This window comes from Castor canadensis, chromosome 11, assembly GCF_047511655.1.
Source record: "Castor canadensis chromosome 11, mCasCan1.hap1v2, whole genome shotgun sequence".
In the NCBI taxonomy this organism is placed as follows: Eukaryota; Metazoa; Chordata; class Mammalia; order Rodentia; family Castoridae; genus Castor; species Castor canadensis.
In genome coordinates, this window is record NC_133396.1 from 89,180,216 (window position 1) to 89,195,386 (window position 15,171).

General features: G+C 37.8%; 1 protein-coding gene across 1 annotated transcript in view; it reads left to right on the forward strand.

The window, feature by feature from the left end:
- Slc9c2 (solute carrier family 9 member C2 (putative)) overlaps positions 1-15,171 on the forward strand; it is a 33,049-nt gene that overhangs the window by 16,483 nt on the left and 1,395 nt on the right. Inside the window, exons 4-7 of the mRNA XM_074047460.1 lie at positions 9,083-9,250; positions 10,514-10,645; positions 13,588-13,770; positions 14,831-14,996. Coding sequence (XP_073903561.1) covers positions 9,083-9,250; positions 10,514-10,645; positions 13,588-13,770; positions 14,831-14,996 — 649 coding nt within the window. The remainder of the gene's footprint in view (positions 1-9,082; positions 9,251-10,513; positions 10,646-13,587; positions 13,771-14,830; positions 14,997-15,171) is intronic.

Here is a 15,171-nt window from a genome sequence, read left to right on the forward strand (position 1 = left end):
GAGAGAAACAATAAGTCACACCAGAATAACAGCAATTTCTTAGTAGAAACTTTAAAAGCAAGGAGGGCATGGAATGATCTATTTCATGTCCTGAAAGAAAGGAACTGCCAACCTAGATTACTGTACCTAACAATCTATCCTTTATAATTGAAGGAGAAATAAAAATCTTCCATGATAAACAAAAAACTAAAGCAATTCATGACCACTAAGCCAGTGCTGCAAAATACTTAAAGACTCCCTACTCACAGAGGAGGAGGAGAAAAGCACTACGAAAGCGATTATGGAAAAGAAAAAATGTCACAAATAAGTAGCTAAGAAAATGAAGAGTAGGGAAGAATCAAACACTAAAAAACAACAAAATGGAGATTCCAAGATGGCAACTAGAGGGAGGAAGCAGAAAGCGTGCTTCCTAAAGTAAAATCTTGGAGAGATGCTGGAGATACACCTTACAGGAAAAACCACCAACAAGAGGCAAAACTTTGACTCCTCCACACCCCCACCCCACGCATAGCATCTTCACTTCATGTTAAACAGAGAAACCAGAGGGGTCCTGCACTGCTGCCAGATGCCAGCTCCCAGACTGCTTGGGAAGACGAAGGCCACAAGGTGAGCTAAGCAGTATGTGGTACTCCCACAGACAACCCTGGGCCAGATCAGTGTAGCCCCCTGGACAGACCGACCCCACTCAGGAAAACAAGAAAAAAAACCGAATAATAAGCAACAACAACAAAAAAGACACATAGCAAAGAGGGCGGGGTGCTGAGTACCGAGAGGGAGGGAGGGGCAATCCCTCACAGAACTATAAATAAACGAGCCAGCTGGAGAAGGCTGGAGCAGTGGCACACGCCCAACAACCAGGAGCAGGAAAGCTTGTAAAAGTGGCGGTGGGAGGAAAACTCCACAGGAGAAGGGGAAAGACCCACTTCGCACGTGAGCTGTAAACAAACACACCGGTCTGAGAAGGCAGGTGCAGTGTCACCTCCCCCAGTGTACTTGGAAAGGGGAAAGCTTGTAGCAGTGGAGGTTGCACCCAGGAGAACTCTTAAGTAAACAAAGCCTGAGGGGCCAGGTGAGTGTTAAGCTCACTGCTGAGATCTGCATAAATAAAGCCTCCAGCAACAGCAGGCTGACAACAGAGGGCAGGTGAGCTGCAGCCTCAGATAGACATTCACAAAGCTGTATCCAGACTCTTTTTTTTGTTTGTTTCTCTCTTCCTTTGATGAGACAACAACCAAACTACACCCACATGCTGAAAAACTTACTGAAACTGTATTGCATTTGAAATTGGGACACTTTGTGGTGTTTATTTTTGTTTTGTTTTTGGTTTTTTGTTTTTTTTGTTTGTTATTTCCCTTTTGATGAGACAACGAGAGAACTACATCTTAGACACCATCTCCAGGATTGCAGGCTGAGGGACTAACAACAAAATTATTAAGACTGAAACTTTATTCCATTTGAACTTGGAGATTTTTAAAAAAAATTTATTTTATCTTTCAATCCTCTCTCTGTCTCTCTAATACCTGCTTAGCTTACTGTTGATTAGTACACTATCTCTCCCTGTTTATATCTTTGAAACTTTTTGTTTGTTTGTTTTGTTTTTTACTTGTTTGTTTATTTGTTTTTCCCTTTTCCTTTACCTTCTTTGTTTTCCCTCTCCTCTCACCCTTCCATAAATATCACCATTGTTATTATTACAAGCTAGAAAATAATTAATTGCACACAGCACAGGGACAATAACAACACCAAGGGCAATGATGGGAAGACAGAAAAAACAGGGAAAACAGTTTCCCCAGAGCAAAACATTAATACAGGAACAAGAGGGAAATGAAGAAAACACATACTCAGATCCAGATTCCAAAAAAATGAAGATAAACTATGCCAAAGAACCCAATGAAGCCCACAAGAATAATCTAAAAGAAGAAATACTATGGGTAATCAATGAGAACTTTATAGAGATGATACTGGATATGGTCAACCAAAATGTACAGGAGACACTCAAGAAATTCCAAGACAACAAAAATAGAGAATTTGAAATAGCACAAGAAGAAATAAAAAAAAATAGAAGCACTGTATAAACACCAAAGTGAAACAGAGAACACAATTAATAAAGAGATAAATGAACTCAGGACAAAAATAGACAACATTAAAGAGGAAGTGACTCAGGATATGGAAAACCTCAGAAAAAAGAATGAAACAGAATTGCAAAACAAAATGGAAGGCCAATCCAGCAGAATAGAACAAACAGAAGACAGAATCTCAGAACTCAAATATGAAATGGTAATTAAAGGAAAAACTGAATTAAACAACTCAAGACCTGTGAAAAGAAAATGCAAGAACTCACGGACTCCATCAAAAGACCAAACCTGAGAATCATGGGCATTGAAGAAGGAGAAGAGGTGCAAGCAAAGGGAATGCATAATATAGTCAACAAAATAATAACAGAAAATTTCCCAAATCTAGAGAAATCTATTCCCATACAGATGCAACAGGCCTCCAGAACACCAAAAAGACCAGACCAAAATAGAACTGCCCCACAGCATATTATCATTAAAACAACAAGTACAGAGACCCAAGAAAGAATACTGAAAGTTGTAAGAGAAAAAACAAATAACATACAAAGGTAAACCCATCAAAATCACAGCAGATTTCTCAACAGAAACATTAAAAGCAAGAACTTGGGGTGAGATCTTCCAGGCACTGAATGAAAATAACTTCAACCCTAGGATACTCTACCCAGCAAAACTATCATTCAAAATAGATGGAGCAATAAAAGTCTGCCACGATAAGCAGAAACTAAAACAATATGTGACCACAAAGCCACCACTACAAAAGATTCTTCAAGGGATTCTGCACACAGAAAGTACAGAACAAACCATGAAAGGGCAGGCAGCACCAAACTACCAAAAAAGAACAAGCAAGAAAGTAGAGAGTAACCTCGATCTAGGTACACACAATCAAACCTTCAAACAACTAAGAGAACTGACAGGAATCACCACATACTTATCAGTACTAACACTTAATGTTAATGGACTTAATTCCCCCATCAAAAGGAATGGTTTGATGAACTGGATTATAAAGGAAGATCCAACAATTTGTTGCTTACAGGAAACTTATCTCACCAACAGAAATAACCATAGGCTTAGGATGAAAGGCTGGAAGAAGATTTACCAAGCCAATGGCCCCCAAAAACAGGCAGGAGTAGCAATACTTATCTCTGACAAAGTAGACTTCAAACCTACATTGATAAAACGAGATAAAGAAGGACATTCCATACTAATAAAAGTGGAAATAGACCAGAAGGAAATAACAATCATCAACCTATATGCACCCAATGTCAATGCACCCAATTTAATCAAACATACCCTGAAGGACCTAAAAGCATATGGTAACTCCAACACAGTGGTCGTGGAAGACTTTAACACCCCATTATCATCAATAGATAGGTCATCCAAACAAAAAATCAATAAAGAAATCCTAGATCTAAAATATATCATAGACCAATTGGATCTAGTTTTGTCTATGGAACATTTCATCCAACTTCTACACAATTTACATTCTTCTCAGCAGCCCATGGATCCTTCTCCAAAATAGATCATGTCCTAGGGCACAAAGCAAGTCTCAGCAAATATAAGAAAATAGAAATTATACCGTGCATACTATCTGATCACAATGCAGTAAGAGTAGAACTCAACAACAAAAGTAAAGACAAAAAACATGCAAAAAACTGGAAACTAAATAACTCATTACTTAATGAAGAATGGATCATCGATGAAATAAAAGAGGAAATTAAAAAGTTCCTGGAAGTCAAAGAAAATGAAAACACAACCTACCAGAACCTATGGGACACAGCTAAGGCAGTCCTGAGAGGAAAGTTTATAACCATGAGTGCATATATTAAAAAGACTGAAAGATCACAAATCAATGACCTAATGATACATCTCAAACTCCTAGAAAAACAAGAACAAGCAAGTCCCAAAACAAATAGGAGAGAAATAATAAAAATAAGAGCTGAAATCAATGAAATAGAAACCAAAAAGACCATACAAAGAATTAATGAAACAAAAAGTTGGTTCTTTGAAAAAACAAACAAGATGGACAGACCCCTGGCAAACCTGACTAAAATAAGGAGAGAAAAACCCAAATTAGTAGAATCAGGAATGCAAAAGGGGAGATAACAACAAACACCATGGAAGTCCAGGAAATCATCAGAGACTACTTGAAGAACCTATATTCAAATAAATTAGAAAATCTTAAAGAAATGGACAGATTTCTAGATACATATGATCATCCAAAACTGAACCAAGAGGAAATTAATCACTTGAATAGATCTATAACACAAAATGAAATTGAAGCAGCAATCAAGAGTCTCCCCCAAAAGAAAAGTCCAGGACCTGAAAGATTCTCTGCTGAAGTCTATCAGACTTTTAAAAAAGAACTGATACCAACCCTCCTTAAACTGTTCCATGAAATAGAAATGGAAGGAAAACTGCCTAACACATTTTATGAAGCCAGTATTACGCTTATCCCAAAACCAGGCAAAGACACCTCCAAAAAGGAGAACTATAGGCCAATCTCCTTAATAAACACTGATGCAAGAAGGAACTATAGGCCAATCTCCTTAATAAACACTGATGCAAAAATCCTCAATAAAATAATGGCAAACTGAATTCAACAATACATCAAAAAGATCATTCACCACGACCAAGTAGGCTTCATCCCAGGAATGCAGGGGTGGTTCAACATATGAAAATCAATAAACATAATAAACCACATTAACAGAAGCAAAGACAAAAACCACTCGATCATCTCAATAGATGCAGAAAAAGCCTTTGATAAGATCCAACACCATTTCATGATAAAAGCTCGATGAAAACTAGGAATAGAAGGAAAATACCTCAACATTATAAAAGCTATATATGACAAACCTACAGCCAGTATTATTCTTAAGGGAGAAAAGCTGAAACCATTCCCTCTAAAATCAGGAACTAGACAAGGATGCCCACTATCTCCACTCCTATTCAACATAGTACTGGAATTCCTAGCCAGAGCAATTAGGCAAGAAGAAGGAATAAAAGGAATACAAATAGGTAAAGAAACTGTCAAAATATCCCTATTTGCAGATGGCATGATCCTATACCTTAAAGACCCAAAAAACTCTACTCAGAAGCTCCTAGACACCATCAATAGCTATAGCAAGGTAGCACGATATAAAATCAACATAGAAAAATCTAGCATTTCTATACACTAATAATGAACAAACTGAGAAAGAATATAAGAAAACAATTCCTTTTACAATAGCCTCAAAAAAAAATCAAAATCAGAGTAGGAAATACTCTGGAATTAGTAGGTATAGGTAAGAATTTTCTCAATGGAACCCCAGCAGCACAGCAACTAAGAGATAGCATAGATAAATGGGACTTCATAAAACTAAAAAGCTTCTGCTCAACAAAAGAAATGGTCTCTAAACTGAAGAGAACATCCACAGAGTGGGAGAAAATATTTGCCAGCTACACATCAGACAAAGGACAGACAACCAGAATATATAGGGAACTTAGAAAACTAAATTCTCCCAAAACTAATGAACCAATAAAGAAATGGGCAAGTGAACTAAACAGAACTTTCTCAAAAGAAGAAATTCCAATGGCCAAAAAACACATGAAAAAATGCTCACCATCTCTAGCAATAAAGGAAATGCAAATTAAAACTACACTAAGATTCCACTTCACCCCTGTTAGAATAGCCATCATCAGCAACACCACCACCAACAGGTGTTGGCAAGGATGCAGGGAAAAAGGAACCCTCTTCCACTGTTGGTGGGAATGTAAACTAGTATAACCACTCTGGAAAAAAATTTGGAGGCTACTTAAAAAGCTAAACATTGATCTACCATTTGATCCAGCAATACCACTCTTGGGGATATACCCAAAAGACTGTGACTCCAGAGGCACCTGCACACCCATGCTTATTGCAGCACTATTCACAATAGCCAAGTTATGAAAACAGCCAAGATGACCCACTACTGACTAATGATCAAGAAAATGTGGTATCTACACGCAATGGAATTTTATGCAGCCATGAAGAAGATCAAAATGTTATCATTCGCTGGTAAATGGATGGAATTGGAGAACATCATTCTGAGTGAGGTTAGCCTGGCCCAAAAGACCAAACATCATATGTTCTCCCTCATATGCGGACATTAGATCAAGGGCAAACACAACAAGGTGATTAAACTTTGATCACAAAATAAAAGCAAGAGCACACAAGGGAGATATGAGGATAGGTAAGACACCTAAAAAATTAGTTAGCATTTGTTGCCCTCAATGCAGATAAACTAAAGCAGATACCTTAAAAGCAACTGAGGCCAATAGAGAAGGGGACCAGGAACTAGAGAAAAGGTTAGATCAAGAATAATTAACTTAGAAGGTAACACACATGCACAGGAAATGAATGTGAGTCAACTCCCTGTATAGCTATCCTTATCTCAGCTAGCAAAAACCCTTGTTCCTCATACTCTCTCTTCAACAAAATTAGAGATAAGGGCAAAATAGTTTCTTCCAGGTATTGAGGAGGTGGGGGGGGGAGAGGGAGAGGGTGGAGTAGGTGGTAAGGGAGGGGGTGGAGACAGCGAGAGAAATGACCCAAGCATTGTATGCACATATGAATAATAAAAAAAATTAATTAATTAAAAAAAAAACACCTTCTGCACAAAAATCATTCAAATACATGGAGACTAATTTACTTTTGAATAATCAGTGGTTCATTGAAGAAATAGTGAGGGAAATAAAATATTTTCTATAATTAAATGAAAATGAATACACAAGTTACCAGAACCTTGGGACATAGCAAAGGTAGTATTAAGAGGAAAGTTTATAGTTATGAGTGCCTACATTTAAAAAATCAGAGCTATCTCAAATAATATAATAATCTTAATCTAATAATCTTAAACTCTTAGAAAAACAAGCACTAGAGAAAAATAAATAATAAAGACCAGGGCAGAAATAAACAAAATTGAGCTTAAAAGAACAAAGAATCAATGAAACAGAAAGCTGGTTTGCCTAAAAAGATAAACAAGATTGACAAACTTTTAGACAAGCTAACCAAATGAAAAAGGGAGAAGGCAGAACTTAGTAAAGTTAGAGATGAGAAAGGGGATATCACAACTAATAGCAATGAAATTTAGAGAATCATTAAGGAATACTTCAAGAACCTAACTTCTAATAGTTTGGAAAATTTAGAAGAAATGGATAATTTTTAGGTGTATGTTACTTACCAAAATTGAGCTGAAAGGATATAAATTACACATGTTTATAGCAAGCAATGAAATTGAAGCAGCAATAAAGAGTCTCTCAACAAAGAAAAGCCAAGGACCAGATGGATTTATGCTGAATTCTACCAGATCTTTAAAGAACTAACACAAGTGTTCCTCAAGCTATTTCATAAAATAGAAAGGGAAAGAATGCTACCAAACTCAGTCTATGAAGCCAGTATTACCCAAACCAGGTAAAGACATGACAAAAAAAGAAAATTACAGACCATTTCCTCGAACATAGGCACAAAAATTTTCAATAAAATACTAATAAACCAAATTTAACAACACGTTAAAAAGATCATTACGTCATGATCAAGTTGGTTTCTTCCCAGGAATGCAAGGATGGTTTAATATATGTAAAATCAATCAACATAATACAGTAAGCCCACCTTATTCACAGATTTATTATGTGTGGTTTTGACTAAGCACGGCCAAAAAAAAAAAATTCCCATGCGTGCACTGTGCAGCTCAGCTGATGTGGAGAAACTCTCAAACAGTCCCATTTTATCATCAGTTGTGTTTAATCTCTATGCATTCTGAACACTCACAGTTTTCTCTCAATGCTTGTCTCCTTAGAATCTGATAGCTACAGATACCAGAGGTATAATGCAGAGCATATACACAGAATACAGGACAAAAATCACATATTCATCTCAAAGGCAGAAAAACCCTTTGACAAAGTCAACATCCCTTCATGATAAAAGCCCAGAAAGAATTAGGAATATAAGAAAAGTACCTCAAGATAATAAAGTCTATATATGATAAACCTATAGCTAACATTGTCTTAATTGGAAAAAAAGTGAAACAATTTCCTCTAAAGTCAGGAACTAGACAAGTGGTGCCACTCTCTCCATTCTTATTCAATATAGTACTTGAATTCTTAGCTGGAGCAATAAAGCAAGGGAAGAAGTAAAAAGGATACAATAGGAAAGGAAGATGTCAAATTGTTCTATTTGCAGATGACATAACCCTATATTTAAAAGACCCTGAAAACTCTACTAGAAAACAGATCTGATAAGCACTTTTGGCAAAATAGCAGGATACAAAATCAACATACAAAAATCAGTAGCCTTTCTATGTACCAATAATGAACAGGCTGAGAAAGAAACCAGGAAAACAATCCCATTCTAAATGGCCTGAAAAATTACTTAGGAATAAAACTAACAAAGGAAGTGAAAGACCTGTACTATGAAAACTGTAAAACACTGCAAAAAGAAATCAAAGAACAGACTAGAACACAGAGAGACCTCCCATGTTTATGGATTGGCAGAACCAATATTGTGAAAATGCCTATATTACCAAAAGCAATCTATCAGTTTAATGCATCAAAATTCCAATGTCACTCTTCAAAGGTATAGAAAAATCAATACTAAAATTCATATGAAGTACAAAACCCCCAAATAGCCAAAACAGTCCTAATCAAAAAGAGAAATGCTGGAGGTATCATAACATCTGACTTTAAAGCCATAAAAACAAAACCAGCGTTATACCGGCACAAAAACAGACAAGGAGACTAATGGAAGAGAATAGAAGATCCAGAAATAAGCCTATATAGTTCCAGCCATCTGATATTTAACAAAGGTGCCAAGGGTGGGGTAAAAACAACCTCTTCAACAAATGCTGTTGGGAAAACTGGATACCTGCATGTAAAAGACTGAAACTAGGTATCTTTTGCTGTGTTGTAAAATTAGTTCATAATGGGAGATCCTGTAGTATGTTTAAAGGATTTACAATTTTTTATTTCGCTTTGTACATCTTCCCATCCTTATGCAGTTGCATAGTTCATCTCCTACCTTTGGGATAGAGCACAAAGTGAGGACCGAAAGAAAAAATCAAATCTTTTATACAGAGTACTGTACCAGTGGGGAAGTGCTTGGAGAGTTGAGTTGTCTGCTTAAGTGTGAAATGAAATTTACTGCCATCTGTGAAACTACTTTACAGGTAAGGAAATAATTCTGTCTTGGGTTATTAGGTAATTCTTCCTCAAATAAATAAGGAATGCCAGCATGTTTTCTTGCTTTGGGTTCTGATTTATTCTTTAGTTACCTAACCAGTTATTGGGAAGCAATGTAGAACTGCTGGCAGGAGGCAGATTTAATGTCTAATAAGGAAGGTTCTGTGAGTCTTCATTTCCTTGTTATTAAGTGTAGAAAGTACTTACTTCTTGATGTTATGTTACTTTTCTAGAAAATTATCTGTGCCACTATAATGCTGTTTTTGTTTCTATGTCTCTGTAGTATAGTTTGAAGTCAGGTGTTAAGATACCTCCAGCATTGCTCTTTTTGTCCAGGAATGCTTTGGCTATTTGAGGGTTTTGTACTTCATATGAATTTTAGGATTGATGTTTCTATATCTTTGAAGAATGACATTTATTGAGCACATATGAATGTGCATTAAATGACCACCATTCTAAAAGCAGAGTTTTAAAAGAAATTTGGTTTGTTTTTAAATTTGCTTTTTTCTGTTTTTCACTTGGCAACTAAGAATTTCTCTCTTCAACACACACGTGGCCTGACATTTTGCTCAGTGTGGGCAATTCAAATAGAAATGAGCTACAGTCCCTGTTGTGAAGAGTTCTTAATCTTTGGGGGCTGTTTGCTACAGCAGAGCAGAATCCAGAGTCTTAGGGGTGTGAGGGAACAGAAGGGAATGGTTTTTTAAAAAATCAATTTCATACCATTTCATTTCTGGAAGAGGACAGAGGCATGGATTTAGTCACAAGACTGAATAAATTCATTAAATTTTATTTAACTTGAATTCTGAAAGAGCAGTCACCTTCATTAAGGTAAGCAGTTTGCCTCTGGAAATAATACTGTGAATGAGTAGGTAATACTGTGGGTTGAACTATGACAAAAGAAAAGAATAGGGAGAGAGAAGGAGGGAGAGAGTGGGGGCAGAAAGACATATATTTGTAGAGCTTAGTTCCTGAATCTTGGGTCTCCTGAGTCAGATCCTTCAGCATTTCTCCTGACTGATATCAATGTTATTGGTCTATTTATTCAGTCTATTTAATTGGACAATACATTTGTATCATCTTATACATAGCAAACAACTTTTCCACAATACAAATGCTTTTCAATGGTAGAGAATCATAATTGTGCTAAAGCTAAGAGTTTTTCTGAGAAGATAGAGATTATCTTCTTATGATGGCTTTATAATTAATTCCAAAGCCAGCTGACTGTCCTTGGTGCCTTGTTGTTTCAGGCCTTCTTTATTTCACTGGAGGATTTATATGAAGGCTTTGATATCTTCTGGCCAACCCTGGAATATAAAATATGGCTCAAGTTGGCTCTTGGTATTGCAAATCAGTATTTTGAATCAAGTCTTGCTGATGAGGTAAGTGATATAGTTAAAATGTGAATGAGGTCCATAATCCTAGGTACTCAGTGGGCAGAGATGAGGAGGATCACAGTATGAAGCCAGGCAAGCCAATAAATTCGTGAGATCCTATTTGAACCAGTGACTGGGCACAGTAGCATGCTCTATGACCCTAGCTATGTGGGCAAGCACAAATAGGATTGCAATCCAGGCTGACCAGGGCATAAAGTGTAAAAAGGGCTGGGGATGTGGCTCAAGTAGTAGAGAGTCTGCCTAGCAAGCATAAGGCCCTGAGTTCAAACCCCCATACCACCAAAAAAAAAAAGAGGTGGGGAGAATTTAGGTACTTTATTTTTTTAACAAAATGTATTTCATATTTCCAGATAAACAAGAAAGAAAGGCCTAGAATTTTTGCCATTCTCTTATCCTGACTTCCTACAGGTTATCAATCCTCTTTTAAACCCCCAATTTTCCCAGCCTACCCACAATCATTTCTTTAAAAAGAAAAGTAGATTGATTCAGGAGACGTGAAATAAGTAGATTCCTCCCCAAGAGTAAAGCATACTGTTAAATCTGGATGAATGAATGAACACTCTCTACTGCTTATTAATGGTCTACTGTACCTACATTAATATAAATTTCCTGCCTGTTCAAAATCTTTGATGAAGTGACTACGCACCTTCCATGAGCCTTACCTCCACAGAGTAATGGTACAAGTCCCTAGACTGGTACAATTTTACAGTCCTGTATTTGCATCCTATCCTATTTAATATTTATTCTCATCCCTACTCTGAGTCAGGATTTGACCTGAAGTTCAATGATAGCTCAGTGAGAGTTTAGTCTCTCAGTGACCTGAGAGACTAAATATAAACTTTGGGTTAAAAAGTTAGCGTGTCAGAAACTGGACAGGCTAGTGCAGGCAGGAGGATTGCAGATTCCAAGCCAGCCCTGACAAAGTTATCGAGACCCTATCATAAAATCACAAAATCAAAATAAACACAAAAGGGCTCAAGTGGCTCAAGTGGTAGAGCTCTTGCCTAGGAAGTGCCAGGCCCTAGTATTATAAAAAAAAAAATTGTCATGCCAGTCAGGTGTCTTTTACTATGTGACAGTAATAACTTTCAGCAAACGTTTGGTGGAGGGGTATGGAAATTGAAGCTTTCTCTTTTTCTTTTGCTTTGCTTTCTCATGAGAAGTAGAACAAATTCAGTTTATTGAAACTCTGGACGAATTAGGAGCAATGGAGACAGACAACTCAACAAGAAGGCAAATGCCCTTCGCAATTTTTAAAAAAATTTACAAGCAATGCAAATTCATTATGCAAATGAGAAAACACAGATATAAAACATTACAAAATAATAATAACATCTGACCCCCAATTTTACTCCCCAGAAAATCTCTATTTTATACGTAGGCTTTTGCATGGAAGAACTAGCCAGTTAAGACTTTTTAGAATCCTGAGGCACTGTAAGATTATACCTTACCCCCACTCTACCCCCCTATAAATCACAAAACTCAAAATGTACATGTATTCTTAAACAAACAAAAATGTCTTTTTTTTCTTCAAAAAATGGAGAGCAGGAAGGTAAAACAGTCCTGTCTGGGAGTTGGTACCAGTGGAGGAGGGGGGAGGAAATAGAAGGAAAGGGTGAAGGAGAGTGAATAGGGTAGAAAGAAATATTATGTACTTATGTGTGAAAATGGAAAAATGAGACCTGTTGAAACTGTTCCAGGAATGGGGGAGAGGGGAATAAAGGAGAATGATGGAGGGGGTGAATTCAACTATGATGTATTTGATATATTGTAAGAACTGTTGCAAATGCCACAGTACAACAATAAGATGATAATAAGCAAAAAGAAAAAAAAAACCATTTCTCTGGTTGCAAGATTTTAGATAAAATATTTGTTAATTGTGTTATGCTTTTTGGTGTCTCAGCCACACTGGTGTCCTCAAGCAAATAAGCTTTTGGTTTGCCTGTCAGTGACTGACAACCCAAGGCTGGCTCATACAGCTGCACACTCCTTGGGGCTGGAGATGTTTAGTGGCAGCTGATGGCCCCATCAAGGCACTGACAGGAGGTTCTTACTGCAGACCGACAGTATTCTTTTGCTAATGTGACTGTAACAAAGTCCCACAAACTTGGAAGCTCAGACAGTTGTCTCATAGTTTTGGAGGTTATTAATCTTCAGTTGAAGTCGGTTTCTGCCTAGGGCTATAAAGGAGAACCTGGTCCAGGCCTCCCTCCTTGGCTTGTAGGATGGCTGCCTTCATCTTCACATGACAATCTCTCTGTATGCAAGTCTGTCTCCAAATTTCCCCTTTTAATAAGGACAGCATTCTTTTTGAATTGGGGGCCTGTCCTCTTTCTGCAAAGCTTCATTGTAACTAATTGCATCTGTACTGACCCTGTTTCCAGATAAAACCACACTCTGAAGTATTGAGGATTATGACTCAATGTAAGAACTTTTGGAGAAGGGACTCAGTTCATCCCCTAAAAGCTCCCATGCAGCTCTCAAGTCTATGATTCTGAGCCTTGAAGTATGACTTGCTTTGGGCCTTCCTTTGTTTGGTTTTAGCTTTTTGTTATAGCTTGTCAAGTGTCATTTTTACTAACTGCTGGGTAAAGCCTATGCAAACCTGGATTTTGTGCAAATAGAAATCCAGTGAAGCATAGCTAACCACCCTGTTCCAGCTGAGGGAGGGCTTGTGCATCAGGGCTGGGCAACCCCATGCAGGGTCACAAAGCAGTAACACAAAACCTTTGAATTTGAAACTTGTCAAAGGCCATTCTGAGTTCTAAATAAACTCTATCTATTGGTACCAGGGTCCAGGTGCCTTCTGACACCCACAAAGAACTCAGATCAAAAAAAAAAAAGAACTAACTCAGCTCAGAGGATGTTTCCTTATAACACCGTGTATCAATTTGTATGATTTATAGGACAATGTGATTTTATTGCAGGACTTAAGCTTTCAGAAGTGCGTGAAGTCCAGTAACGTGTATGTGGAGACCTTATCATGCTACAATGAAATGTCTATTAGTGTGACCATGAAATTTGCCATTATTGTGTACGGCAATGTAATTAATAGTAAGACGGAGGAATACTATTTTGCACCTTTCATTATACCTAAAACCTGTGATCAGGTAAGGAGAATCATTTCTAAAGAACCATTTGCTCTTCCTGGTGTTCCATAAGCGACTTGAAAACTCAACTGACAACAATTAATTGTGTATGTCAGAATAGCTAGTAGTTAAGAGTCCCAAGTTTGGAGTCAGGCACACTTGGATTTAAATTTTGACTCCTGTGCCTACTGGGTGCATGAGCAAAGGCAAGCTGCTTAACCATTTTGACCTTCAGCCCTTCCTTAGTAAGGGGGGTGATGGCAACAGCATCAAGTCGTGTGAGGATTCAGTGAGATAATATATGATATTTAAAGATGGTGGCTGTAATTATTACTTGTCTGTGGCTTGCATTGGAGAAGGCAGATTTTGTATTCTATGGAGCAATCCTGGGAAGGCTGGGTCTTAAACCTTTGACCTTCAATGTGGGAGTAAAATTAACCCACTCTTCGCTCAAACTGGAAATTTCCAGTCTAGTTATGAGTAAGGTATAGAAATTGCCTCCCAGCTGTGTAAAAATATGCAAAAGATGTCAGGTGTTGGTGGCTCACGCCTATAATCCTAGCTGCTCAGGAAGCAGAGATCAGAAGGATCGAGGTTCAAAGCCACTCTCAGGAAGTTTGAAAGACCCTATCTCAAAAATACCTAAGACAAAAAAGGGCTTTTGGAGTGGCTTAAGTGGTAGAACACATGCCTAGCAAGCATGAGGCCCTGAGTTCAAACACCAGTTCTATAAAAAAAAACATGCAAAAGACAATTTGTTGGTCCAAGATTTCTTGAAACAACATCAGACTATCTCAAAAATTAAAAAGACAGGGCTTAGCTGAGCACTGTGGTGCCACCTATAATCTATTTTAGCAACTCAGGAGGCTAAAATGGGAAGATTGTGAATTGGAGGCCAACTTGGGCAGCATAGCCAGACCTCATCTCAAAGAAAAGGAAAACAAAACAACACAGCAGGGCTTAGGTTGGAGACCCAGTTCTAGCTTTGGGCTTATTATATTTTGTGGGAAAAAGGTTGGAAAGCCGCCATCTTAGGAATCCAGAAATTCTCTGTTGACTAATTTTGACTTTCTTCCTTTAGGTTCAGGGAATTGCAGATGTAAGCAAGCTGCTGATAATCCAAGCATCTGATCCTGCCAAAAGTGACACTAGCCCCCATGTCACCGACAAGGGAAAGCTCTTCATTGATAGGAAAGAAGGGACTCCAAGCAAATATAGAACGCATTTTAATTCCAAGAGGGCATTGTGTAGGTTTATCATCGGTCCCCTTCCTTGGGTTCACACTGGTTGCCACGTTGATTCTGAGTGTGGCCGGACACCAGAATCCACTTCCTTCTCTCCTCTGTGCCTCCTTCTCTGCCCTCAACAGGGGAGAGCAGCTTCTGTGTACAGCTGTGTTCCTGCCCTGGCAGGCTGGAGCCA